The sequence below is a fragment of the Grus americana genome, chromosome 6 (genome assembly GCF_028858705.1).
Source record: "Grus americana isolate bGruAme1 chromosome 6, bGruAme1.mat, whole genome shotgun sequence".
NCBI lineage: Eukaryota > Metazoa > Chordata > Aves > Gruiformes > Gruidae > Grus > Grus americana.
The window spans coordinates 43,368,488-43,396,153 of NC_072857.1; the positions used below are offsets into that span (position 1 = coordinate 43,368,488).

A 27,666-nucleotide genomic window follows, 5' to 3' on the forward strand; every position below is an offset into this window, starting at 1 on the left:
GGCAAAATATGGGGTAATAGTGAAAATTAGTCTAAAGATGATGTTGGGATTTGCTCCATAAGCCATCAAAAGACAATGATAAAGCCTCTAAATAGCACTTCAGGCATATTCTAAGTAAGGCTAGTAATATGATACAAGTTGTTTGTGGAAGCACATCAACGTTAATAACAGATGAAAGTACTAATACTATCTTAAATATTATCTTCTTGGTTTTAGAAAAATCTTTAGAAAAAGGTTTTAAAAATGGGGGTAAAATAAAATATGTTTTATTCATGGGGGTGAATGTTTTCTTTTCATTTGGAGGGAGGTGGAGAGAAAAAACCACCCTTTAGTACAGAGCTGTAAATCCTTTGCAGAGAAGACTGGTTTTGTTCATTGTACTCTTACCAGGACGTCCAGTCCATTGGAAGTCCTGCTTTGTTTTGGGGGCTTCATAGACATAAATTATCTAACATTTATATCTTTACAGTAAGTAATAGTATCTAAAACATGACAAGTTTTGTCTGACCTCTTAGGGAGATTCTTATTCACTGAGAATGAAAGACATAGGGTAAACCTGTGGTAAATGAATATAGTATATTTTATGCATACATTGAGACTTGTGTATGAGTTATTGTGATATGAACTTTCTTCTGACTGTGAGTACCTTTATGCGTTCAGGTTAATGAGATGCTGAGGAGTAAAACCCCTGGGAAAACCAAAATATTAGAAGCCCAGCAGCAGATGTCCTTGTTTCAGAACCGTCTCAGAGAGCAAAATGAACATTTGGAGATGCTGCGTCAGAAAGCACGTGACCTGGAAGTACAGCTGGAGTCTTCTCAGAAGGTAAAAACTGTTTCAAGTGCCTTTAGAATTAGGAGTTCTAGGTAGTTAGGTTTTTGTTGCGATCATGCAAGCCAAGGTGGTACTTTTCATAGAATCATAGAATGATTTGGGTTGGAAGGGACCTCACAGCCCATCCAGTTCCAACCCCCTGCCACGGGCAGGGACACCCTCCACTAGACCACATTGTCCAAAGCCCCATCCAACCTGGCCTTGAACGCTGCCAGGGAGCCAGGGGCAGCCACAGCTTCTCTGGGCACCCTGTGCCAGGGCCTCAGCACCCTCACAGGGAAGAATTTCTGCCTCAGATCCCACCTCCATCTCCCCTCCTGCAGCTTCGGGCCATTCCCCCTTGTCCTGTCACTACACTCCGTGATAAACAGTCCCTCCGTTTTGGAGGAAGAACCTGCAATGAACATTTGATTTGTGCATGAGGTAACATTGATGCCTCAGGACTGAAACTACACTTTAATATGGAATTAAAAATCTGTTCTTCTGAAGGTAATGTTCAGCTAAGCCAAAATCGCTGCTTGCAATTTAAGTTTTGGGTTGGTTTTCTTTTTTATGGAATAAGGGTTCAGTTCTGGCTCTTTCAAATTTGTTTATTTATTGAAATTACTCCATCGGTTTCTGTTGCAGTAGGGTTGGTCTTTAACTCTGTTACTGAATTGTTGTATAAGAAGTCTCCATCAGAAGCAAGTCCATCTGGTGTTTGTTGAACTGAGGCATGTGGGAACATAACTGACAGAGGCTTGCGGTGGGGTGATGGGTGCTGAATATGCTGTGTAAGCATGTAACAACACAGTTGTGTGTGAACTTGAAACACCTAGATGAGAGTAAGTTAACTGTATCTGTAATCATGTTAGCTTCAGATGCAAAACAAAGTGAAAAGCTCGTGTGGGAACATTTTGATGTACTCATTTCAGAAACAAGCGCTATGAGTAAAGAAACTCAGCTAAAGTTAAAAACGCATAAGAGATATTTATTTTTTTATAATATGTATTTCACATTTGGTGATAAGTCCGACCTGCCGTAGTGGCATGGTCATGAAAAAAGTCCTTTTCTTTAGAAACAAATTTATAGGGATTGTGATTACTGACATATATTAAAGGAACAGCTTAAAAGGTCTGATTTCCTTTAAGCACACAACCAGCAATGCCATAGAAGCCTTAAACTTTTGAGTCAGATGAGTCAAAATTTGACGTGGCTGTTCAGCTGGCCTATTCCTGCCTGCGGGAGGTGTTTTCTCTGGCTGTGAGATGGAGATGTGTCAGTAGCTCTGGTATTTATTTATTTATTTTTAATTAAAATACTCAAAGTTTGAGATATGCCACGACTAGAGAGAAAGAAAATAGTGGCTGCAACTTGTAATTACTTGGACAATTTGGTATTTGTTACCACATTTGAAGAGTCTTTCAATAGTACTTTCCACTCTCAAGGATGTGCTTGAAAATCCTGTTGCCTAGGCCAATGATACACCCTGCACTAAACAGTAAATATTATGTGTGAAGATACATTAAAGACATGAGTCTTAAGGAAATTAAAACATGGCATATTTCATATGTAATATTTTATTTTTAAGAATACCAAAGATAAAGAAAATCTTCTTTCCCAAATGGAAGAGGATATAAAAGATACAATGCAACATCTATACAAAAGCATAGGAGAAAAAGACCAACATATTAAAAGTCTTCAAGATCTACTGACATCGGAAAGATATAGCTTATCTATACTACAACATACCCTTTCTCTCCGGGACTCAGAAATAACAGAATTAAAAAATGAAATAGCTTTATCCAAAATGAAAGAACAGCAGTGTATTGAAGAACTGAAAATCAATCATGAAACGGATATTTGCAGACAGTTGGAGAACTTGAGGGCTGAGCTGGAGAAGTGCAAGAGAAGAGAGATTGCAGAAGCCAAGCAGGTATATGAAGAAGAAATTATTTTAAAATATAAGAATGAACTTGAACAGTTAAAAAAAGAGCTCTGTGCTCTGAATTCTGAAGAACACATTCAGAATTTGAATGGCATAATAATTGACTTAAATAATAGTCTTCATGAGTCTGAAATTAATAAAGAAAATTTGAGAAGGAAACTTGAAAACCAACAGGAAGAGTTCCAGAGAGAAAAATCTGAAATTGAGACTAAATACAAGGATTTAATTGATGGCCTTAAGTCTCAACTTTCTGATGCAGAAGAGCAGGTCAAGGAAGCCCAGCGATACAAACAAGAAAAACAGTCCTTGAATGAAGAGATTCAGAGACTGAATTCTTTCATTCAGGAATTAAATGAAAAGCGACTTTATGAAGCAGAAGAAAGTATGGATGTAGGAGAAAAGCATGATGAAGAGATTGTCTCCAATAAAAACCTAATGAAACTGAAGGAAAATCAGATTTTACCAGAGGTGTCGCTGAGAGCAGAGATGTGGAATAAACCACATGAGTTGAAAGGTGAAGATGAGCTAGTTCACGAAGAACTAGAGTTCCAGCGTGACTTGGGAGTAGAGTCCTCAAGTGATCAACTAGAAGAAATTAAGAATTCAAAGATCGCAGAGAATAATGAAAGTAGTGAAGGAGATAACCTGCCTGAAGAACACTTGTCAGAACTAGGGTTCTTCAGTGGTGATGAAGGCATATTGGCTAAGTATCTCATATCCACAGAGAGACCAGAAGAGTCATATGCGTCCAGCTCTTCTGACAGTTATGCCATTGAAGAAGGTAGATGCAGTAGGTATGGGTTAGACAGTAGTGTACTTCTAGAACCCAGCAGAAGCTTGGCTCAAGAGACTTTTGAAGAGACTGAGGTGGGAGCAGAGACCTTTGTTTCATTTTTGTCAGATAGCTCCCTGCAGCAAAACAAAATAAGTGACCATGGTGACTTAAAGGATAATGAGACAGCTTGTTTAGTAGAGAGATGTGTGAAGCTAACTGAGCAGCTCCATGAGAAGGAGTCAGCCTTGAAGAAATCTTATCAGGAGACCCAAGAAGCTGTTGGAAAATGGGAAAAAGTAATGGCTGAGCTCTCTCATATCTGTGTGGAACTGGATGAGGAACGTGAAGCACGGATCCGTTGTGAAAAAGAACTTCTTCAAAAAACGGAGAAGGAGAAAGAACTTGAAAACAAAATAATGTTTCTAGTAAAGCAGCAGGGTGAGGATGGAGGCCAACCTTCCTGCTCTGTAGAGCCTTTAACACAAGCATCAAAATCCTCGACCTGGCAAGAAATGGTAAAAGACCTCCAGGAGGAAAGAGAAATGTTGATGGTGCAGCTGCGAACTCAGGAGCAATTGGTGAAAGATGTTCAAGAGCAGAAAACAGCTTCTGATTCTGTAACAAGTGAAGTACAGTCCCTTTTTGGGCGTCAGTTAGCTGCCTTGCAAAGTCAAAGGGATCAAATGCAAAGTCAGCTTGATGCTCAGAAGGCTAAAAACCAGGCAATAGCAGAGCTGCTTGGTCAGAAAACTGTATCTGAAGAGACATTGCTAAAAGAACAGGAGTTGCTCAAAGCTGAAATCAATAATAAAGAACAAAATTTAGCACTCTTACAGAAGGAAAAAACAGCCTTAGGAGAAAGATTGTCTGACGTGGAGAAGGATCTCATAAAAGCAGAAAAAGTACTAGCAGAGAACGCTAGCATCATTGAGGATCTTGAGAAAAACATACATGAACTTAATGCTGAAGTAAAAAACCTCAAAGAAATACAGGAGTGTGAAAGACTGGGATATGAGGACAGATTAAACTTCAGCAACCTAGAAATTCATAAACTTAATGCTGAAATAAAGGCAAAAAATACTGAATACAATGAGAAAAAAAGCCAGCTGACCGAAGAAATTGCCCATTTGAAGACTGTTCATTTGGAGCTTGAGACTCGCTTGCAGGAGTCCTTTCAGTCTGCACAAGCTGCGCAGGAGGCGCAATCCCAGATGGTGAAACATTACAAAGAGGAAATTGATAAAATGGAGACTCGACGCCTTGCCGAATTAACTAAAGTGAGTTTGATACACAAGAAAGAGGTAGGAAACCCTCTGATAAGGGCAGGAGTCTTGGGATTTCAGAATGCTCAAGGAAGTCATTGCAAATGTTTGTATGCCTGTTTTCAGATAGAAGAATTAAATGCTGAAATAAAAGATCAAGTGGAAAAACAGCAGAAGTTGGAAGAAGAAAGAAAGGAACAGATTGCTTTAATAAAAAAGGTAAATGCTGTCATTGGGTTTATTTCAGAAAAATAACCTTATCTTGTGTTGTTTTTCATTTAAGTAGTACAAAAGTTTTAGAGATGAAAAAATTGTTTTTTTCCCTTATGTCTTTGATTTGGGGTCAGGAGGAGGGGAGAATTCTGGCTCAATAATTTATTGGGGGGCTAACTAACTATTTTGAAGAAAGCTCTTTATCTGAGTATTCTCTGCAGGTACATGAACGGGAGCATGATCGTGAAATCTCTGAACTGATTGCTAAACATGAAGAGGAAATGGAGACGGTGCGTGCTGAACTAAATAAAGAGCAGCAGCACCTGTTGGATGAACTTCGGCAGCAAATGGCAGCCGCGCACAAAGCAGAGATTGAGCAAGCTCAGCTCCAATCACAGGTAAAATAAAAAAATGCAGTAATTACTACTGTCGTGGTTACCTGGCTCTTGCAGAGAGAAGGCTCCTTGATTTTTGTGCATACTGTGTGTGCTGCAATTGAAGAATTAGGAGGGTTCCCTTGGTGGGCAGTAGGAGAGATTTTCTACAGGAGCTTTCCAGGATCCTCACTGCAATTATATTTTAACATTAATTCTGAAGAAAACTGGATACTTAAATTGATGTGTTTAAAAAAACCCATGAAACTTTGTCATTTTTAATGTCTTTAACAAGTAAATTTATAAAAAATACTTTATAAAAGTCCCACTTTTTCATTATCCCACTAATGCGATTAGGAATGCTCTTGTGCTAAACTTAAGTATGTAAACCTGACTTTTTCCTCTAAATATTTACTGGGTTTTGAACATTTCCACTAAATGCAAAGTGGAAATGGAAAGAATATGTCTATTGTCAGGTCAAATTACAAGATGTTTGTGTACTGTTTAGTTTACGTAAGAACTGAAAAGTTTAGTTGGTCTATTTCAGCTACCATTTCTAACTGTTGGATATTCCTCACTTTTTTTAATGAGGCATGGTCAATTTTATTTCTGCTTTTCCACCACCACTTCAGAATTTTGCTTTTTAACAAATGATAACCAATAGCAAATATGAGGAATTTTTTTTTAAATAGAGAGTGAAAGGTCAGGATGAGCTTGTGTTCTGGTCTGATGACACTGTGAGGAAGTGGACAGATACAAGGTATTTGGTAGGTGATGAAATTAAGAGGCAGGTAAGGAAAAACCTTTTACCTCGCACTGAAAACGTTATGCAAACCTCATGGTAACAAAGGTCAGCTTATTTTCAGGGTTCTGTCCCTGCTGTGAAGAAACACTCTCCAAGTACAGAAAACTTTGATGTGTTTAACAGTTGAAAGCAATTGAAACTCGTCATGGAAAAAGTGAATGCGTTTCATTAGAGGGGAGGGAAAAACACTTTTTCTTCTCTGTTACAGACACTGCACAGCCTTGAATTGGAAGCTTTACGCCTAAGCTTGAATAATATGCACACCTCCCAGCTTGAGCTTACTCAGTCGAACTTGACAAAAGAAAAGGAAACGGCCCTTGTGGAACTACGGGAGATGCTCAATGATAAGCGTGCTCAGGAGGTAGCAATTCTGCAAAGCCGCCATCAGATGGAGTGGGAGAAGAATAAACAACAGTGCCTGAAGGAAAAAGAAGACCTTGAGTTAAAGTATCACCAAGAACTAGGTATTAAAATTTGGGAATAATGGACCAGAAATTGAAACACTCTTGGTATTTTTCTTCCTCCACAGGTTCCTGTCTTGGTGTAGAGCTGACCTTTTGAGTGACGACTGGTGTTGGCTGCAATAGGGATAGCACCTAGACTGGCATGTGGAAAAGTGCATGTCGTATATGCGAAAATGAAGATGTCCAGACCTAAGTTTAGTTTTTCTTCAACTATATGGGTGTTTTGCTGCCACTTCTGTAACATAGCACTATACTGAACTAGTTGCTTTCAGGAAGCATTAGACAGAGCTCTCATGAAGAATTTAATTGGCACAAAGAGTAGAGCTCTTACCCCTTATGTTTCTTAAGGGCTTTTATTGCCCTAAAGTCAGCACTGACTACTGTTGTGTTTCTGACAAGATATGGAAATGCTTCCTGGCTTGTCGTCTCTGGTTTATAAAGGAGTGGGAAGGGAACTGAAAGGCTCAGTGAGAACCTGCAGCTGGGTGTCCTTTGAGATATGTTTGATGTAAGATTGTATTTTCACATCAGCAAGAGGAAAGCTGCACTTGATAGTACTGAAGGCCTGCTGATGGTGCTTTTAGCATTGTTTGGAATATTTGCCTCTTCCCAGTTCAGGAGACTGTTTCTGACCTGTATGGCAGAGCTTGAGGAATTTCTGGAGAAAAGTGACGCCAGCAGTAACTCACTGAAGAAGTTTAGGAACCATTCCTTTAGTTGTCTTTCCCTCAGAGGAAGAGAATCTTTCAGGGTTGTGTCTTTTTGACTGAGAGTAGGAAACCAGATTTGGGAGCAGGAGGAGGTCTGGATGCAGTTCTTAAGATGAATGCTGTTCACGTGCGTTTTGGCAATGTAACGATGAATGTAACCACTTGTGAGTGCTTGAACATAGGGGCTGAGAAGGAGAATCTGGAATCAGATGATGCAGGAGACCTGGTGGGAGTTGTGGATGCTGTTACCTGGGGGGGGCTAGAGGAAAGACATTTCAGGGAGGTGATGACTGGGCATGAACCAACTTACTTGAGTGCTGGGACACTGCCTTGTAACTTAGATGATATTTCTTCCTCTGCTGGACTGTTAGGTGGGTACCTGGCACCATCTTGGTCTCCGAGTTCTCATTTGCCACTGAAATAATTGAAATAAGGTGGTAGGCTAAGGCAACGGTACTTTGAAGGTGTAAGGAGGGGACTGATAGGCCTTTACAGGGTTCTTGCAGATCAAGAAAGGTGCTGAACAAGAAGTTGGAATGAATTGGGGAAGGAAGAAGCCGTTGGTGTCAGTGAGCAGATAACAGCATCTGTCTTCCAGTCTCTTTCCTAGGCATTTTTAGAAGACATTGGAAGAGAGTTTCCTACTCACTGCTGCTGCCAGCTGCTCTTTTGCTGTGTCTCTGGAGATAGAGATGATTCAAACACTTAATAGTGACGTGCAGTGAAATGCTAGCATCTAAAATGAAATTGATAGGCATTTGAATTTATATCTTTAGGAATAAAGGTGTGGGGTTCTTTGTGGTTTTTGTGGTTTTGTTTGTGGTTTTTTTTAGTATCATGCTCTCTGTAGATTTAAGCAGACTTTCTGTTGCTAATTAAGCTGAGCCTAACCTTCAGGGTTGTCTTTGCCGTTGTAACTGCTAGATGCTTATTTTCTAAAATGAAAGTGAATTACTGGGATGTAGCATAACAGCAGATTTGGGTAGAACCCGATACCCCTCACTGCTGCATGCAATTAAAGCTCTGAGTTTGATACCGAAAATGGTAATCTCATCCATGTTTCTACTTCTCATTTAATCGTAACATTTTGTGTAAATTTATTAATAAGTAGTATTTTGTTTCACAGTTGATCAGAGAAAGAAAATAGAATTGGAAATGGAAGAGACACATATCCAGGCATTAGAGGTACAAATTCTGTTCTTCATACAAGAAAAAGTAAAACGCCTTTCAGCAAAATAGAGCTGATAGAAGTCCTATGTCTACTACACATTTATTGTAGAGACAAATAAATGGAGGAGGAAAGAAAAAAAAAAGGTACTAATTTACTAAATGTGTTTGCTTTAATAACGCATGTCTCGCTTTCTTAGACTCTCAAAAGAGACTGGGAATTGGAGTCTGAGATGCGTTTAAAAAGTACACGTGAAGAGCTGTCTGAAAAATATCAGACCGAAATGGTGGAACTGCAGAAAACTCTGGAAATGGAATTAGAAAAAGTCAAAGCTGAGCTGGGACCTCTTTCTCTTGAGAACGAACAGTCTAAAAGTAAGTGCCATGGTCTGGAAGCAGTTGTCTTTATTGAACAATCAAAAAGCTAACAAAGTGTTTTTAGAACCTGCATAAAAAGAAAACAGAAGATATATCCCATGTACTCCTAAAAGCTGGGTTGATGGCATGAGACTGTCTAGAAAACAAGATGTAAATGAAAAACTGTTTAAAGCCTAGTTAGCTGTGTTGTGTTTTGACTTCCACAGAATATAAGATGGACTATTTTTACCTTCAGGTGTATTAAAGGGAGGTGCTACTTTACTTCCAGCTGAAAACCAGCTGTGGCAGTTACTGAATTAATCAAAATTCTGATTAATACCAATAGAAGCTTCTTCTAACAAAAAAGTCGGATTTGGACTGTGAATAAAGTGTAATGGAACAGCAGCATTTTCAAATACTGTCCTGGAAGTGATGTTTTTGAGACTACTGTAATTGGAGTTTCCATTAACTTCAAAAATGAAATCTGGATGAGCACCTAGCCGGGTACATCTGTTTATATCTTTTGCTGAGGTGCTGATAGGAGGAAGGACTACGAAAAGTCTGTGTAGGTAGTTTGCATCTCTGTCGAGATAGTGGTTGACCAGCACAATAGTGTCAGATTTGCTGTCCGTAATGGCATGAAAAGGAGCCACGAGATGTGGTGAGCCATGAAGTGAAGAGTTGGGTTGCGTAGCCTCTGGGGCGCTGTGCACATGAGAGACATGGGAAATAATCCTCTCTCCAAATAGATGGAAATGCAGTCTTAAGGGTACTGGATGATGCTGGTTGGCAGGCAGTAAGACCAGGTTTAAGAAGTGAAGAGTAGCTTCAGCCAAGGGCTGGATGCTTTCACAGTGTTTGACTCACCTTTGGCTGCTGCGAGGATGTGTTTGTAGCAATGGCTTGTTCTTCCCAGCCTGCACTGACTTTACTAGGTTTCTCTGAACCTGTATCATTAAAGTCTGTTCCATGAGGATACCGTACATCTCTTGCAGCTCACTGTGGTCGTTTGATTGCAGATGCTTTCTGGGAAAGTCAAGATTTGTTGACCAGATGAGGTAGCAGGAGGTTTACAGGGTTCAGAGAGTGCTCGGTCCCTCTGGCGCTGCTGTTGGCTAACACTGTGGGATGCAGGGGACGAGGAAGCACTGTGTGGAAATGTTTGACTTTGGAGTACTTTACTATTCAAGTATTTTTGTGATTCCCTGTAAGCTAGCATTCTAGTCTAGAGACATGCATTTCTATTTTAGTTGCAGAAGAGTTGTACAGGTTATTTGGTAACCAGGATGGTGGTGTAACAGAACTCATTTTTAATTTTAGTCAAATGTATAGAATTGGAGAAGCAACACCAGGTAACCATTACAAAATTACAAGAACAGCTGCAGACTGAACATAACCAACTCCTAGAAGACATGAAGATGAAAAGCCAAGAAAAAGAACAGAATCTTCAGAAGGAGGTAAATAGGATTTCTTTATGTGTTTTGAGTGCTTGATTATATATAATGTAACAAAAACTAGACCATATGCATATCATCTGGGAGACTTGTTTGTATTTGGGGATTTTATTGAGAAACTAAAATGCATCTCATGAAGTAGGTAAATACCCTGGGATTCTACAGTGGTTCAAAATCTTTTGAATGCAATTGTCTTTATGCCATTTAGTGCTGTTTCTTCTGCTGTATTTATTTATATGCTTAATTTTCTGGTTCCTCTGTTTCATTTTTATCTAGCTAATACTTTATTTTTGCCAGTGATGATAAATACAGCATCAGGAACAAATTCCTCTCTCTTAGAGGAGTGAGTCTAACAGTGAAGTGCTACTCAGTATCTCTGGTAGCCTGGGTCAGGAGCTGAGAGTCCAGTTGTCACTAAATGTTTCCACCTATTTCTGACAGAACTATCTGTGGCATATAAAATAAGCAATTAGAACAAAATTATTTTTAAAAGTTGGGGGTTTTTTGGTTTTTGTTTTGTTTTGTTTTTTTTTAACATATCTTCCATAGCTGGAGAAACTTCAGGTCATGCATGAAGAACTCAAGACTCGGTCACAAGAAGAAATCAGGCAGCTTTGGTCTCAGCTCGATAGTACCCGAGCAAATCGGCAGGAGCTAAGTGGTATGTTCAAAAACTGACGTGTTTTATTTTTTGCCTCTTCTTCATACAGAAGTATGCATTAGTGACACAAAATACTTTTAACAGTGTACCAGAAACACACAGGTGGGTCACAGAATAGGGTAGGTTGTACCCTATTGATCTGTTACTGAAGTGAGAGCTGGGTCGATGTCAGATGATGAGTGGGTTCTGCAGTGCCAAAAAGGATGGCGTGGCCTTGGGAAAAGCTTGCTCCGTGTGTTTTCCTTTCCCTTCCCGCTCCATTCCTGCACCTGATAAAAATCTTCAGTGAAAACAAACATTTTTTTCATAGCAATGTCAAATTAAGTATAGTGTAGTTAAAAAATGAAGAAAATGTTGGTCAATGCAGTAACATGCTCCTGTGTGTATTCAGCATGGAAGCAAGTACGAATTCAATGGTGAAAACTGTTCATTGAAGGTAGGCAGTAAAGATCACCACTCAGTTTATGACTTGAGTGGTTTATTGTGGCTACAATATTTTCTTTGATTTGGAGATAATTAAGAGATCAGTCTGCTTAAAAAAAAAAGCAGAAATATTTTAAACCTGTGTGATTAGGTTATATCTTGAGGTAGCAATGGCTTTTTTTCCCTTTCAGTTTTAAGGTGAGCTAAAATGCTTTTTCATTGACATTGAAAATGAAGATTTACCATCTTCTGAAAGACTTTTAATTCTTAAGTATAGAAGTGCCCTGGGTAGATATCTCTATTTTAAAAATAAAAACGTTCAGGTGATACTTCTGAAATCAGAATGAATGATAATGTTGTTTTCTTATGAGGCTAAAAATAACCTATTTCCGTAAGGATGCTTCTGTTTTAAAAATAAACAAATCCCCTAAACCTAAAAGCAAAAAATAAAAGGAAAATATTGTGCACAGCAATTAAACATGACTAGTTTTGAGGTTTTTATGGGTTTTTTTTTAATTAGTCTTATGTATATCTGCATTAAACTTATAAAAAAATGTAAAGCTTGAGAGAAAATAATGACTGGTTGAAATCTGGCACCATATACTTTAGATATCTTAAGGTATCTAATTCAAGATTTAGGTGCAAAACAGTCAACTTTACGGAGTAGTGATTGGAGGTGCCACATTTTCTGTTGAAGTGAAGTAGGATGTGGCTCAGATGTGTGTGTGCAAACAGATGTATAATACATGAAAGAAGAAATTTTGGAAAAATAAAAAAGCTAGAGACCGCAACGTTAACCTTGACTATGGGTGTGTTCACCTTGTATTGAGACTGCATCATTAGGTCACGTTCTTTTCTTCTGTTGGGGTAGTTGAGCATATTATATTGGCCTTTTGTTTTAAATGCAGTTTCAGATTTTCTAAATAGTATACTGGTAAATAGTTTTTGAAGTATAATAGGGTTTTGTGAGGGTGTTTGTTGTTGTTTTTATTGGTCATAAATTGTATAAATAATTTTTCTATGTAGTCAGACTTTGCCTTGACTTTTTCAAATCTCTGATTTGATATTACAGAATTATAGCAGATAGCACTGGAATTTTTGTATTTGCTGTATTTGCTGGAATTCTTATATTTCCTCTCTGTACTCCTAACGTTTATTAACCTTTCAAATGTTTTTCTATGTTTCTAATCACTCATGTTCCCATTCTTTGAACCCTTTCTTTTCTTTTTCATCTTGCTTGAGATGGTGAGACCAGAATGCAAGCCCATGGTCCAGGTGAGGATATCTCTTTTGGTGTGTGAGATCTGAAAGGTGTTTTGGTTTACTCTGCTTTTCTTCACTTGAGTGATCATTTGACAATGCGTTTGCGTTGGTTTGAGGTCTCATGGTGGTGGATTCAGAACATAGCAGCAGGACAATGGGATTGCTGCTCTGATGTAAGAGCGACATGCCAGTTCAAAAGTGTTAAACACTTTTCTGGGTTAATTTTGTGCTGGCAGACTTTACTGGTTAGGCAGAACATACCCATGCCAGATCAGACTTGCCTTGCCTGTCCCATTGGTGGTGTTACTTGTCCCTGCTTGTCACTTGATTTCTCTGTTCCTTGGGCTTGACAACTGCTCCCTTTGGAAGCAGGCTTGAGCCATGTACTTATTTCTCTTATTCTTTCTGTTTGCATGTTTGTTATGTGACTTTTTAATGCCAAGTGTGTGTTTTCTGGTTTGCTACACAAAAACAAACTGTGACAATCAGCTGTGTTCCTTCCTGGGTGGCCTTCTCTGTTTCTGTAAAGGTTTCTGGTTTCTCTTCTTGCCTAATGTAAGCAGATGCTTTTTTCCAGGTTCTTCATTCTTGAAATGCAGTTCCATCTTCAGTTGATTCTGTGGGGATTCAGCTAACTTAAGTCATCTGGGAAGTTGAGCCATCTGGGAAACTTTTTTTAATTCCCCCTCATGATTTTTGTCCTTTTTTCCTACCTTTTCACTTCCTAATTCTTTAATACAGAAAGTGAGGAAGAAGGCTCTCCAAGAGTTCATGAACAGGTTGCAATGCTGGCCATGGCCTTCCCTCCCTGAAAGGAAGGTAGCTTGCTGAACCAGCCTTGATCGCTGTTTGCTACTGCATTCTATTTTATTTTTTTCTTGTTGGATGGTTCTTTTTAATTCAATGAATTTAGCCTCTGCTTGAGTTAATGATGGATAGCCAAACCATCAATAAAGTAATCCAGAATTGATTTTTTTTTCTTGTGATTTTTGTTTTTCTACATAGTTTGCACTAAAGTTGGTTTCGTTTGTTGGGAAGTTTTTCCTGGAGCAAATTAAATGTTCTTGACTAAATTATTGCTTCTGGTTGCCACAACCAGCAGGTGTGAAGGTTAAGCAATATTGCAGGACTCTGCATGTCACTGGCCCAGACCTGAAGCCCAAGGAAACGAGGAGGGCCAGAAGTCTGCTGGTAGTTTTGATCCTTGTCATGAAGATGGTTTTTTCTGAATACCATGCAGAACATGGTTTTACTGTCTTCTGAGGAAGGAATGTTTTGTCTGTCAGAAGTTCATTTTCTTATGTAGCTTGTTGGGATAACATTTTACTACTATCTCAACAACTAAAGCGTGGCTGATCTTCATGGAATGACTTGGCCTGACGATACGTACCTCTGAGTCTTTGTGTTGGTTTTGCCTTCCTTCCAGAGCTAAAAGAGCAGCTCCTGGCTCGTGCATCGCGGGTGGAAGAAATAGAGCGTTTAAAACAAGAATTTGAACAGCAGCGTCAGCAAAGGAAAAGTGAGCATGAAACTGAATTGGAACAACTGAGACTTTATTTTGAAAAGAAGTTAAGAGTTGCTGAAGAAAACTACAGAGAAGAATTGACTTTGCTGCATCAGAGACTGCAAGACCTGAAGGAATATTCGCTGTCAGAGTTGGAAATGAGTCAAGACCAAGCAGGGGACATCAGGTGATCTATTCTTTATTCTTTTTTCCTTTTTCATTTCATCTTATGTTAGTTAGATCTGTAGTTAGAAACACAGCGTTGGAAGTCACAAGTGCACAGTCCTGAGCAATTGTTAAAGTTGCTCTGTGCCTGCTTTCAGTACTACATCGTAAGTCAGCAAGTTCATTTAACTTAATTTGTGACACATGTTACAATCTCACTCTACCACACTTTTCTCAGTTCTTCTGTTGCAGTTTTTGAAGAGACTGCTGAGAAAGAGAGAGGCGATACAATTGGTCAGCTAAACCAACAGCTGGAACAACATCAGGTAGTATTTTCGATATTCTACTGTTCATTACATCATCTGTATCAAACTTGACGTCTGACTCCTAGCTCTTAGCAAAGTGTTAGTTAATTTGAGATATTTATTAAGGCTTAATTATTTTTGACAAGTATATTGTAAATTGCTAACTTTAATAGTTCTCAGGCTAGTAGAACAGATGAAACATGGTGTTCTGTAATTTTGTATGCTGTTTGGATTATCCCGTGCCTAATAAGGAGCTTATCAAAGCTCTTCCACACAAGTACACAATTCATGGTGTGTCTCTTTTCTGTAGCTTCTGTAATAATTGTGCCTTTTATTGCTGTCTTTTCTCTTCAAGTGGAGATGCTAATTTGGTCCCTCTTCTATTTATGCACCTATTTTTATATACCTTGTTGTAATTTAAGATCTTGACTTCTTTGCTCAACTTATCTGAAGTTGGCTAAGAGTTTCAAAAAGGAATTTTCCTTTTTTTTCTTTAGAATTTTTTTATTTTTTAAATTAACTATTAAAAAAATATTTTTTTAGTGAGGGAATGACAAGCAGACAAGACGTACACAAGACAGCACGAGCTTAATTTCATTAGAAAATCACACAAAAACCATATGAGTTGTAATTGAGAAATGTATACATCCTGCCTTTTTTCTTGCTGCTCTTTGCTACCTAGCTGAGCATGAAACTGCCATTCATAGATCGTTACTTCTAAGTTCTGTGGTGTGTAGAGGGTGGTCTTCTCAGTGTGGAGAGTCAATAGTTTCTCCACCCAGATGCATGTGGGACTTCCCCCTCTATTATACTTTCAAATGGCTCCTGAAACTCAGATCTGCCTTGTGGCATGGAGCGTATATACTTTTTCTTACTCAAAAGGCTCTAATATACAGATGTTTTAGAGACTATTTTGTTCTTACCCTGTTTCCCTATTCGAAGTACACTAAGACAGCAGCTAGGGACATGGTTTAGTGGTGCACTTGGCAGTGTTAGGTTTATAGTTGGACTCGATCTTACAGGTCTATTCCAACCTAAATGATTCTATAATTCTACTTCGAAGGGCTCTGCCTCTCCAGTAGCAGATGGACTGGCAGGAATGGAGCTTCTCGGCCTTTTGGCTAAGATCAAGTGTGGTATCGGTTCTTACCAGTTTAATATCAGATACTTACTTTTTTCTTTTTGTGGTTGGACTGGCAGTGGGAGGTTAATAGTTAGACTTGATGATCTTAAAGGTCTTTTCCAACCAAAATGATTTTATGGTTTTATGAAAACCAGCAGGGTTTTTGGAAAGCAGATATATACGTGTGAAGCAGGTGCATTATAGTGCAATTTATGCAGTGCTCTCATTGAAAGGTTCTCGGCATGGTTTCTTCAAAGCTGAAGATGTCTTTCTAACCCATTTGTTACGTAGGAAGAACTTGCCTCTTTGCAGGTACAACTTAAAGAACAACACAGGCATGAATTAGATTCCTTAAGGTCTTCCCTTGCGCTGCAATATAAGGAGGACCTAATGAAAATGAAGATGGATCTGTCAGACAAATATATATCAGAAATTGAGGAAATGAAAAGAAAGCATTGTTTAGAACTTGAGCAGCTCCGTGCCCAACTTTCAGAAGAGCATATTAAAGGTAAGAAGAGCTGACAGACTGGGAAGTAAGTGGTAAGCTGCTTGTGTGGCTTATATTTTTCTTTAAATATTTAAAGGTTTATCTGAAGAAGTTTTCAATTTGTTATTAGTTTAAACTATAGGGAACACTTAACACGTGTTAATCCATGGCATTGAGTGCTTTGCTTTTTGACTTTTATCACCATGTTGAGCTGTACTTCCAAAGATGTGCTGACCTGAAGTTGATTATTCTGTAGTAAAACCTACTGCAACTGTGGAGCAGTTGCTAAAAGGAGTTGATCAGTTTTCCATTCCTGATGCCTAGAGGGGCACTGCCAATTCCTGAATTAATACTTATTGGAAAATTTCTTAGTGTTGTTTGTCAGCTATGTTAAATGTCTCTTGTATTTCCATGAAATAGGTCCGTTCTCACTCTGTTCCATAGAGCAGACCCAGTTCTGTTCTATGTTCCATGCCTTTTACCTGTTATCCTTTTGTGGATTATTATTTAACGTTAATATTTCTTTTCCCTCCTGTGTTTGCCAACTAGTTGGCATACGTATTGGGATGAATTTTTTGAACAAAGAGGAAAGTATTTATTGGGAGCAGAGTTTGTAATAGGTATCTTTTGCTGTAGGGTTCAGGTTAAAGTTCCTCTTACGGCTAAATTTAATGAGACTTCCAACGTGATCATGGGTTTGTGTAATTTAACAGTTGCTGCTTTTCTTGGAATTGTGATTTATAGAAATATGCTGCCTGGTACTGGTTCAATATGAAATGTGTGTATTGTTGAGGTGCAGGTGAGGGATCATGGCAGTTCTTGTATCTGCAACCTGTCTCTGGGAGCACAGTATGACACACAAACATTTGAACTCATCATCCATAACTTAGTTACCTATTGAACACACATGGCTGTAACTACATTCCACTGTGTGTTGGTTAAAAGGATCAGTACAACTTTTTTAAATTTGCAGTTATATTTCTTATCTTCATTTGTTTATTTATTTTTAATACTAGACAGCATATCAGAACTGCTTAAATTAGAATGTTTAGAGACTTGTCCCATCTGCTTTTTGGGGAAATGCCTTATGTAAATTGTGTGTGCAAAAGAGGAGATAGAACTTGCGTAAATCTGCCATTACCTTGTCCAAAAAGAAAGTCAGCTCCTGTGGCTGTTGCTGATAGGAGGGAGGTCCTGCTGCAGGTCTCATGATCCTTCCCCATTATTCCGTGTGTGTTCATACTGATAAATTTCAGAGATGGTGATGAAGCAGATCAGAGTACAAAATCCCGATGAGGGATTCTTGTTGGTCTGCAGTTAGTATGGCTACTGATAAACTGCACAGCTGCCAATGCTCAGCTTTATTTCTGTGCATTAATAGGACCTGTTAAAAGAAAATAAATTCCAGAATGTCGTTTTGTTTTGTTTTTTTCTTTTCAGAAATCACCAAACTGCGCCTACAGAGTGCTCAAGATGCAGCCCGTCAAGTTGAAATGGAGGTGGCTGACCAAGTGTCTGTGCTGGAGGAAGAGCACAAAGCTAAGCTCTCTCTCCTCCACTCTGAGAAACAGCGTATTGCAGAGCTTTTGGAAGAAATAAAGCATTTAAAGGAAGAGATTACTAAACAGAAAGATTATTCTGTGCAAAATGAAAAGCATCTAAAAGAGGAAATGGAAAAGGTAATCTGTATTAGAGTACTGTTTCATATAGACATGGGCAAGCTCAGATCTGTTGGTAAGGCCCAGGGAGATAGAAGCAGCACTTGCTTTTAAATGTCCTTACTTTAGTGATAGTAACTTCAGCTTTAAATGGACTTGCATGGATACACACAAATATTGGAATACAAATCTGAAGCTCAGTGCAATGCTTAGTTTCTCCACAGATGTTCTTTTCTTTAAGAGCACAGATAGTGTGGGAAGGCAGGACCTTCAGGGGTTGATCCAGTCCACCTTTTATATTGACGTGGGTAGAGCGTATGTATACCACACCAATACAGGCAGGTACAAAAGGTCCTCATCCTGCACATCTCCCTGCTGCTCATTGTAGTGTCCTGGTGCAAGAGTAACATGGTGCACTTGCATACTGTCACTGGTAATGGAGAATTCAGCAGAAAGCACTGTGGCAGATGGAAAAAGCCCCTCAGCTGAATGGGTCCCCTCTAAGAAATTTCTGGGTTTGATAGGACTGTCTTTTGAAGCAAATAACCAGAAATACAAAACTAGGAGTGGCTGACACAGCAGAAGGCTGCGCTGCCATTCAGCAAGATCTGGACAGGCTGGAGAGTTGGGCAATGAAATGATGAAATTCAATAAGGGCAAGTGTAGGGTCCTGCACCTAGGGAAGAACAACCCCAGGCACCAGTACGGGTGAGGGGTTGAGCTGCTGGGAAGCAGCGCTGTGGAGAAGGACCTGGGAGTCCTGGTGGACACCAAGCTCTCCTTGACCAGCAGTGTGCCCTCGTGTCCAAGAAGGCCAACGGTGTCCTGGGTTGCATTTAGAAGAGCGTGGCCAGCAGGTCGAGGGAGGTTCTTCTCCCCCTCTGCCCTGCCCTGGTGAGGCTACATCTGGAGTTCTGTGTCCAGTTGTGGGCTCCCCAGTTCTAGACAGACAAAGAACTATTGGAGAGAGTCCAGCGGAGGGCTGTGAGGATGATAAGGGGGCTGGAGCATCTCTGGTATGAGGAAAGGCTGAGAGAGCTGGGGCTGGTTAGTCTGGAGAAGACTGAGAGGGGATCTGATCAACACTTATCAATATCTAAAGGGTGGATGTCAAGAGGAAGGGGCCAGACTCTTCTTCTCGGTGGTGCCCAGTGACAGGACAAGGGGCAACGGGCACAAACTGGAACGCAGGAAGTTCCATCTCAACGTGAGGAAAAACTTCTACGTCTGAGGGTGACTGAGCACTGGGACAGGCTGCCCAGAGAGGTTGTGGAGTCTCCTTCTCTGGAGAGATTCCAAACCCACCTGGATGCCATCCTGTGCAACCTGCTCTGGGTGATCCTGCTGTAGCAGGGGGTTGGACTAGGTGATCTCCTGAGGTCCCTTCCCAACCCCTGCCAGTCTGGGATTCTGTGAAATATTTTTTCAGACCTTTTTTTGAGGGAAGAAGAAAGAATCTGGACAACAGATTTTTGCCTTTGCTTTGGTGTAGGTCTTATACCTTCACTCTAAAAGACTTAGAGTTGAAAGAATCGTATCTGGCACCTTCCCTCTTACCTGTTAAATCGGCTGTCCCATCTGAGGATAAACTTAGATTGGATGTTAATTCACTGTTTAATTTATTCTGATATTTGAATGCTTATAAGAATTAGATGGATCAAGCTCTCATTTCTCAAGTCCTCCTTTCCTCCTTTTAATAAAGAGAGATCAGTATGTGTATCCTTTTCCAGACTTAAAAACTGGTGTGGGAGGCCAGAGAAAACACTTGCAGACTGTTTGTAGATAACATGGAGACTCAGGTGAAGCTTCCAGTAGTGAAGCTTTCAGTACTGCTGGTTTACCCACAATATCGTGTTTGTGGCACTGCTGGCTGGGTTAAAGACAAGCATATCCAGAACGGGGTGTTTGAAATGAGCTTGTTCCACCTGCTGATCCACTGGCTGCAAATACGTTATTTTGTTTCCCTTCTTGGTCTCTTGCTCTCAGAAGGAGAGTGAACCAATTTCCTCAATTGCCTCTCTGTTTCCAGGGCATCCCCGCCAAGTTTTCATGGATTGTCTTAATCAAAATTTGGGGTTTTGTCTTTCTTTTCTGCCTCTTCATTTAGGTTGTAGCATAAATGAATGCTTAAATATTTGTTCAAAACAAACCTTCCAAGTGAAAAATGAAGAATATACTTCTTACTGATGCTCCTACGTGATCTCTTATTAGCTTTTAATTTTCTTTGGAGATGACCTTGTTGTTTCCTTAGTTTACTATTTATTTGTTTGCCTGTTTACCTCTAGTGTATTTTTTCCCTTTTGTTATTGAGCCACCATTTGGTGCTTTTGCTTCTGGTTTTGTGCTACATGTTTTTATGTTATTTTTATGCTGTGCATGGATACTGCTTATAGAATGACACTGGAACATGCAAGGAGAGGAGAGGTTTAAGATTTTTAATCATATAAATACTGAAGGTGCCTATAGCTTTATAAGTTGAACTCCTGAAATGAAGAAGAGTATCCCCAAGAGAAAACAACATCGAGTACCATATTAATTCTAGAATTTTCCCTTAATTTTTTTCTTATCTTCCTTATCCTAATTAATTCTTAATAGCGCATTGAATGAAATGCCTGAGAATGTTCACTTCACACACTTCAGTTTGGTTTTGTATTTTATACATTTTTTAATAACTGTTTTCACAGGTAAAATGTAAAATTGCTGAGGATCACAAGAATAAATTAAGGGAAGCCAGAGAAGAAGTCCAGAAAATAGAGACTATGTACAAAGAAAAAGAGATGAAATGGAAATGTGAAAGCGAGGACCAAAGAATCCAAGCAGAAGAGAAGTTATCATTGTTGCGTATAGAACTGCAAAATAGAGCGGAATATGAGAAGCAGAATTTACAAAAAGAGTTTGAACTTCGTGAAGCCGAAATGAATCAGCTTCAAGATCACCAAGCTGCCAGAATTTTAGAATTGGAGAAGCTGGTCAAAGAGCAGCAAAACAACTTGCAGCAACTAGAGGACAGCCTTGCGAGTGCACAGGCTGTGCAGAAATCTCAGGAGCAATATGACTGTGACCTGCAGGCGGCCAAAGCACTCATGGCAAAAGAAATGGAAAAGGCCACGCTTTGTCTGCAGGAAGAATGCACGCTGAAACTTATGGAGGCACAAAACAAGTAAGTCCTGTGTATTTGAGCACTTCAACTTACCAGTTCAGTCAGTTCTGTTTAGTATCTTTATCAATGATCTGGACAAGGGGATTCAGTGCGCCCTCAGTAAGGTTGCAGATGACACCAGGTTGGGTGGGAGTGTCAATCTGCTCAAGGGTAGGAAGGCTCTACAGAGGGATCTGGACAGGCTGGATCGATGGGCTGAGGCCAACTGTATGAGGTTTAACAAGGCTCAGTGCCGGGTCCTGCACTTGGGTCACAGCAACCCCCGGCAACGCTACAGGCTTGGGGAAGAACGTCTGGAAAGCTGCCCGGTGGAAAAGGACCTGGGGCTGTTGGTCGACAGCAGCTGAACATGAGCCAGCAGTGTGCCCAGGTGGCCAAGGGGGCCAACAGCACCCTGGCTTGTATCAGGAATAGTATGGTCAGCAGGAGTAGGGCAGTGATCGTCCCCCTGTACTCAGCTCTGGTGAGGCCGCACCTTGAGTGCTGTGTTTGGTTTTGGGCCCCTTGGTAGAAGAAGGACATTGAGGTGCTGGAGCATGTCCAGAGAACGGCAATGAAGTGGTGAAGGGTCTGGAGCACAAGTCTGATGAGGAGTGGCTCAGGGAACTGGGGGTGTTTAGCCTGGAGAAAAGGAGATTCAGGGGAGGCCTTATTGCTCTCTACAACTACCTGAAAGGAGGCTGTAGTGAGGTGGGTGTTGGTCTCTTTTTCCCAAGTAACAAGTGATAGAACGAGAGGAAACGGTCTCAAGTTTTGTTGGGGAGGCTTAGATTGGGTATTAGGAAAAATTCTTCACTGACAAGGTTATTGAGCACTGGAACAGGCTGCCCCAGGAAGTAGTTGAGTCACCATCCCTGGAGGTGTTCAAAAAACACGTGTAGATGTGGTGCTTAGGGACATGGTTTAGTGGTGGGCTTGGCAGTGCTAGGTTAATGGTTGGACTTGATGATCTTAAAGGTCTTTTCCAACCAAAACGATTCTATGATTCTGTGATTGTCATTGTTACTTTTTCTTATTTTAGTGAGCTGTAGCGATGTAGGTTTGTCACTTGATGGCACCAGCTAACTTATATATGTAAAGCTTACTCCTAAGGAACAGTAATGCTGTCCGTTACAGTATACTATAGAATTTTGCTTCATGTAAATGTATTTAATCTAGCCTAGCAAATCAAATGAAGTGTAGTCAAGTTCTGCCTGTTACAGTTAAGAATACAACACCCAGCTGAAAATCGTATACTAGCCTTGGAGGAGGGGAAGTGATACAGGACATGTAAGTGGAAAAAATCTGTAAATTTTTTTTCAACTGTTTTCAAACAATTCAAATGAATTTGAGCAAGCTTTTTCTGGTGAACGAAGCTTGTGTTATCCACTGAATGCTGAGGCTGATGGGCTGCATATGGTATTCTTCTTCAGTTCTGGTTAGACGTGAAGGTTGTAACTGCTCGGTTTTTCCTCCTCTTCCTACCACCATTGGTTTTAGTGTATTAAAGGAAATATTCAAACAACTACACGTTCGTATTTGTATGCATTGCTTCAAATTTATCCCTTCTTTCCTCCCCAAACATATGCTCATAGAACAAGATTGGGGAAATAATTATAGTAAGAAAATGCTGAAAGCTGGAACTTAGCCTTTAAATAACCAATCACTTTTTAATTATTGGTGTCTGTCTCCGTAAGTACTGTAGTTAATGATTACAGTAAATTGCAGCATTACAGATAGTAAATCTTGTGCATCGAGCTTTAAGCAGACCTCAGAGAGCTGAGTGGAGTTTGGAGGAGCCCCCAAGGATCCCATGTACACTTCCACCATGGTTTTATGTCTGAGTCTTAACCAGATGACACTTTGTTTCCTTGCAGACAGCACATTCGAGATGTAGACAATGTATATACTATGTCCTGGATGCTCTTATATGGCAGTATTTTCTCAAACAGAGAATGACATTTGTATGTTGCACTGTATTAGTGAGTAATTTAATGCCAGTAAACCTAGTAATACCCAGATACCACCAAGTGACATTGCATAAACCTTTAATTATGTGGCCATGAAATCATCTTTGTGGCTTGCTTTGAATTTGTTCTGTATTTGAAACATAAAGTAAAATTTGTGGAGGCTAAGTAAAGCCTACTTGTTATTCTTTGATTTGTATTTATTATTTCAATTATTTAAAAAAAAAACAACAGTGCCTTTTTGACAATATTCTCTTAACTTTTTTGGAAATAATATAGGTTTATGGAGGAACACAAAGCTATGACTCAGAAATTCACAACTGAGCAAGAGATTCTTCTCCAAGAGCTGAAAAAGAAACATGTTGATGAGCTGGAACTCCAAAGTCAGCAGTTACAGGAGAAGCATAAGCAGCAAATTTTGTCTCTTACAGCTGAGTTTCAGACAAAGCACCAAGCTGAAATGGAGACACTTAAATCTATGCTAGAAAGTAAACAGCAGATTCAGCTTGAAGCTTGTGTTGCTGAACTACAGACAAAGCATCAGACACAAATTGATGAGCTGGAGGCTAAACACTTATCAAATCTGGATTCCTTAGAGTCATCCTACCTATCTGAAATTCAGAATATAAGAGATGAACACAGTCAGGCTCTTGAGAAACTACAGCTGCAGCACACAGAACAGCTCCATGAAAAGGATAAAATGGATCAAGCACGCTTGGTTCAGGAGATAGAGATGCTGAAATTAAAGCATGCTGAAGAACTTCAGCTTTCCCAAAATAATTTGAAAATTGAGCTAGCTACTGTTCATATGGAAAAACTTAAAGCCATGGCTGTTGAAGCTGAAGAAGCTCATAAGGTGAGTCAGAAGGAAAACTTGGCATAGAAGGTGGCATTTCCTGGTACGTTGTGTGGGATCACCTTTTCCCTTGTGCTTGGGGTGTATTTCTACAATGTCCTTTGTGCCAGCACTGACACTTGTGTGCGTCCATATTGTGAGCGAAACAGGAAACTGAAGCTGAAAATTAAGTCCATCTGTCACTTCCCCCCAAAATGCTCAGACTAATGAGTTTTCTCTCTCAGTGTGTGGGAAAGGTACAAATGAAGTATATATTTTTAACATAATTCAGATTGGAGGGTCTCCATTTTGTGGCTCACAGCTTCTCTGCCTGATAGAGTTAGCGTGTAATTCTTCAGATACGATTCTGTGGGTTAAGCTACATCTCTAAGAATCCAAAGATCCTGCCTAGTGGCACAGTCTCAAGGGGAAGAATGGAAGAAAGGTATCTCTAAAGGTCCCAGGTGGGATTTTGGGAGCAGGTCATGGGTGAGTGGATATTGTCTTAGGGCCTTTAACAGAAGTCCATAGCTTTACTCGTCGTAAGGCAGAGGTGTGAGCTCTTTTAGAGTTCAGAGGGGTAAAAAATGATCCTGAAACTTCTCCAAGTCAAACAGGTAAGGAGGTTTAACTCATTGCTAAAACTTCAGAGCCTTCCAGAGAGAGATGTACTGTTTTTCAGGCTTGTCTGTTGCCATGCCCGCTTCCCAGACTTACAATTATATGTGGTTTCTGTGCCCACAAAGGCGAAGAGGAAGGTCTTATGGGAGGAAAGGTGGTAGTTTTCTTCTGTCCTATCTTTGCTAACTAATCTTAAATCTGCATTTTGATTGTTCTTGAGTGTAAAGAAAGAAAAAGTTGAAGATTGTGTTGATAGGGAGTGCTGTCATGGATAGAGGAAAAAGTAGAGGATTTACAAAACTTTTAATAGATAGGAAAAATAAACCCATTTCAATGACAGAGGGAGTGTGTATGTGTGCTCATGGTTCATGGGGCAATATCGTTCCTGTTTACTTCAAAGGCTTTGATACTGCAGAACATGTGCTTTACAAATGGGTTACAACAGTATTTGTACTTACTTTTTTCTCTCATTTCTTAATTCATGCTTACACAGGATGAGTTGAACACAGCTCTTCAAAATCAAAGGAAGTTGCTGGAAGAAGAAAAACGTCTGGCCCTGGATATATTGCGTGAGGAAGTATTGCATATGGAGGAAAAGCATAGAAAAGCACTCCAAGAACTTCAGGATCTTCATGAGGCAGAAATTAAGAACCATAAGGAAGAATACTCCAGGGAGCTGGAAAAAGAATTGAGGAAACTAAAAGCACAGCATGAACATGAGCAAGAGGTCAGAATGTTGCTAATACCTAAACCCAAAATAATCCCTGCTTACATAAAATAAATTCAGTTTTATTAACCTGAGAAATAAGGCTGTTTATCTAGACACTTTTTGGATTATTTTTTTTTTAATAGTGCCAGTAGATAAGAGACAAAGTTAACATTTTTAAGCCTTGCTTTATCTAAAAGGACTTAAAAGAATCTGTATATATGTATTATCCTGAATTTTTAAAATTTAATTCCATATTTTCAGGGCTCTCTTTATCGGGGCAGGGGGAAGTAGGCTAGCTTTCTTCTGAGTCCCTACTGTATTTTTAATTAAAAATTTTAAAGCTGCTATTTTGATAGAAAACTAATAGGTTAGGTCATTAACCACTTGTGGAAAGTAATTGCTCACTTCAAGCTTTTATAAGTGAACAACCTGTACTAACATTGTTTTCTTCTTTTTGTAGAGAAATCATAGTAGGTAATACTTTTCCAAATATGTTTTCTCAGTGAGATTTGGAAATCTTCCTAGTTGCCCTTAAAGCTTTACCATTTCTTCTTGATGGGAATGTTTACGTGTAAGCTTGATGATAGTTACTTTTATAGGGAAGGCTAAAGATTTGATCATCTATGCTAAGTTCTCCTTAAACATCAAAATGGAGTAAGATCTATTTATTCAGTCTTTTATACTATCTAACTTCTGTTGATGCAAGCAACCACGAGTGATTAAGACTTTTCACTTTTCTATATTATCTATTACATTCATATATTAGGAGAAGTCACAAACAAAATGAGTTTTATCCAGCTACAACCAAACAACATATGTTATTGTAAAATATAACTTACTCTTGCTTTTTCACTTAGTAATTTGAAAGTTGGATCGTGTGCTAAGTAACTCCCTAGTCACTGGTGCACCTTTGTATTACTTGTGCACCTCCCAAAAACCATTTAGGTTTGAGGACATCCCCTGTGTCCTTTCGGACTGTCAGGCCTTAGAGCTGGTAGTGGTTTCCAGCTGGCCAGAGCGCGTTGCAAAGTCTTCTCACTTTTGGAAGATTAGTTTGCCTGGGAAGTTAGTTTTGTGGGAAGTTCTCGTGATTATTAAATTTTTAAGCCCTTCATCCTAGAAACAGGATTTATCTCTGTTCTTGTTACTACAATGACTCTTCTTAGAGAGGATAATAGGAAAAAACAAAACGAAACAAAAACCCCCAAACCTTTCTCTGATACTTTTGACGGACTTCTTTGTTGTATTTCATAGGGTAATTGCATTAAGTATAGTGCATAATGTTTAATCCCATTTAAACAAGAAATCACGTCCTAACAAAACATGCTCTCCTTGTGTTTCTCTCCCCCTCTTCCTTCCTTATTTCTTTGAATTTCTCTTAGACAAGTGTCTGTTGTAAAGAACAAGCAGGGAGTACTCTGTTAGTCTGACCTGATGGTCTCGTGAATACAGGAGATACTTGATACCTAATGCCTTGTTGCTTCTTATCTATTTTTATCAACTTGATTTTTTCTGCAGTCAGTGTGATGATAGATGGAAGCGCTGTGTGACCTTGAGGATTGGAGTAGACCTGTTGTGAAAATACTCTTAAGAATTGGGCTGAGCTTGATGGTTTTGTTTTGGTTTGGCTTGATTTTTTTCCTTAATTATAACACTATGGCTAAAATATTTTATATTTCTTACTTGTCTGCAGATGTATGCTTCTGCATCGGCCTCTGAAGTAGAAACTGTGCGGACGGCTCTTCTAGCTCAATTTGAGGAGGTAAAATTGAAGCAGCAGCTTCAGTTCCAGGAAGAGATTGAGCTGCTGAAGTGTCAGTCAGAGGTACTGCTTGAACAGCAGATTGCACAGCTGAAGGTAGGGTCTGATGTAAATGAACTTCAGAGCATGCCCTCTGTAGTAGTGTGTTTTTCTGAAAGAGCACTATTGGAAACGGTGCAGTGTTCTGTAAGCACTTATGATATTTACTACAGGGTTGTCTTAAAATCCTTAATTAGATGTGAGGTGGTGTCCTTCAAACAAAACAAAAATATCAATGGAAAGTCTTTACTCTAACCAACCGTCCTTGCGTATGTTTATGTTCAGTTTGAAATGATAAACTTTTTCTTCTTGGTGTCTGCAGAGACTACGCCCTTGGCCTGTCATCCCTCGTCTTCTGCGCTCATGTATATATGGCCAATAACATTCCGTGTTATCTAAGCTTTTGCCAAGCGCGTGATGACAGTGAGCACTTGGTGCATGAGATTTTTTTGTAGTTGTTCTTAATTTCTGCTTTCTTGGGTTCGTCTTTTTTGTTCCAAACTTTTATCTTGATGAGCACCTTCAAGATGCTTATCCCTGAAAATTACCTTTGTTTGCCCTTGTGTACAATGTAGTAATTGCCTGTCATCTTCTGAGCCTTGTGCAAAATGTCTTCATTGGCTCACTGACGAGCGCCTGTCGATCTATTAAATGAATGGAGAA

General features: G+C 39.6%; 1 protein-coding gene and 1 pseudogene across 16 annotated transcripts in view; both read left to right on the forward strand.

Moving 5' to 3' along the window:
* The window catches only part of PCNT (pericentrin), a 100,660-nt gene that overhangs the window by 12,883 nt on the left and 60,111 nt on the right, over positions 1 to 27,666 (forward strand). For 10 of the 16 annotated variants that reach the window (XR_008577610.1, XM_054829686.1, XM_054829677.1 and 7 more), the window contains 18 exons: positions 661 to 825; positions 2,405 to 4,837; positions 4,925 to 5,017; positions 5,233 to 5,409; positions 6,399 to 6,654; positions 8,491 to 8,549; positions 8,732 to 8,906; positions 10,209 to 10,345; positions 10,892 to 11,003; positions 12,669 to 12,701; positions 14,116 to 14,380; positions 14,597 to 14,684; positions 16,078 to 16,294; positions 17,714 to 17,952; positions 20,616 to 21,091; positions 23,317 to 23,893; positions 24,987 to 25,220; positions 26,896 to 27,060. Coding sequence is in view for 15 of the 16 variants with exons in the window: in XM_054829686.1 (XP_054685661.1) it covers positions 661 to 825; positions 2,405 to 4,837; positions 4,925 to 5,017; positions 5,233 to 5,409; positions 6,399 to 6,654; positions 8,491 to 8,549; positions 8,732 to 8,906; positions 10,209 to 10,345; positions 10,892 to 11,003; positions 12,669 to 12,701; positions 14,116 to 14,380; positions 14,597 to 14,684; positions 16,078 to 16,294; positions 17,714 to 17,952; positions 20,616 to 21,091; positions 23,317 to 23,893; positions 24,987 to 25,220; positions 26,896 to 27,060 (5,901 nt within the window). In the remaining variant the exon portion in view is untranslated. The remainder of the gene's footprint in view (positions 1 to 660; positions 826 to 2,404; positions 4,838 to 4,924; positions 5,018 to 5,232; positions 5,410 to 6,398; positions 6,655 to 8,490; positions 8,550 to 8,731; positions 8,907 to 10,208; positions 10,346 to 10,891; positions 11,004 to 12,668; positions 12,702 to 14,115; positions 14,381 to 14,596; positions 14,685 to 16,077; positions 16,295 to 17,713; positions 17,953 to 20,615; positions 21,092 to 23,316; positions 23,894 to 24,986; positions 25,221 to 26,895; positions 27,061 to 27,666) is intronic. The other 6 variants (XM_054829691.1, XM_054829692.1, XM_054829683.1 and 3 more) reach the window with 5 other exon arrangements.
* On the forward strand, positions 15,765 to 15,943 carry LOC129208377 (U2 spliceosomal RNA; annotated as a pseudogene).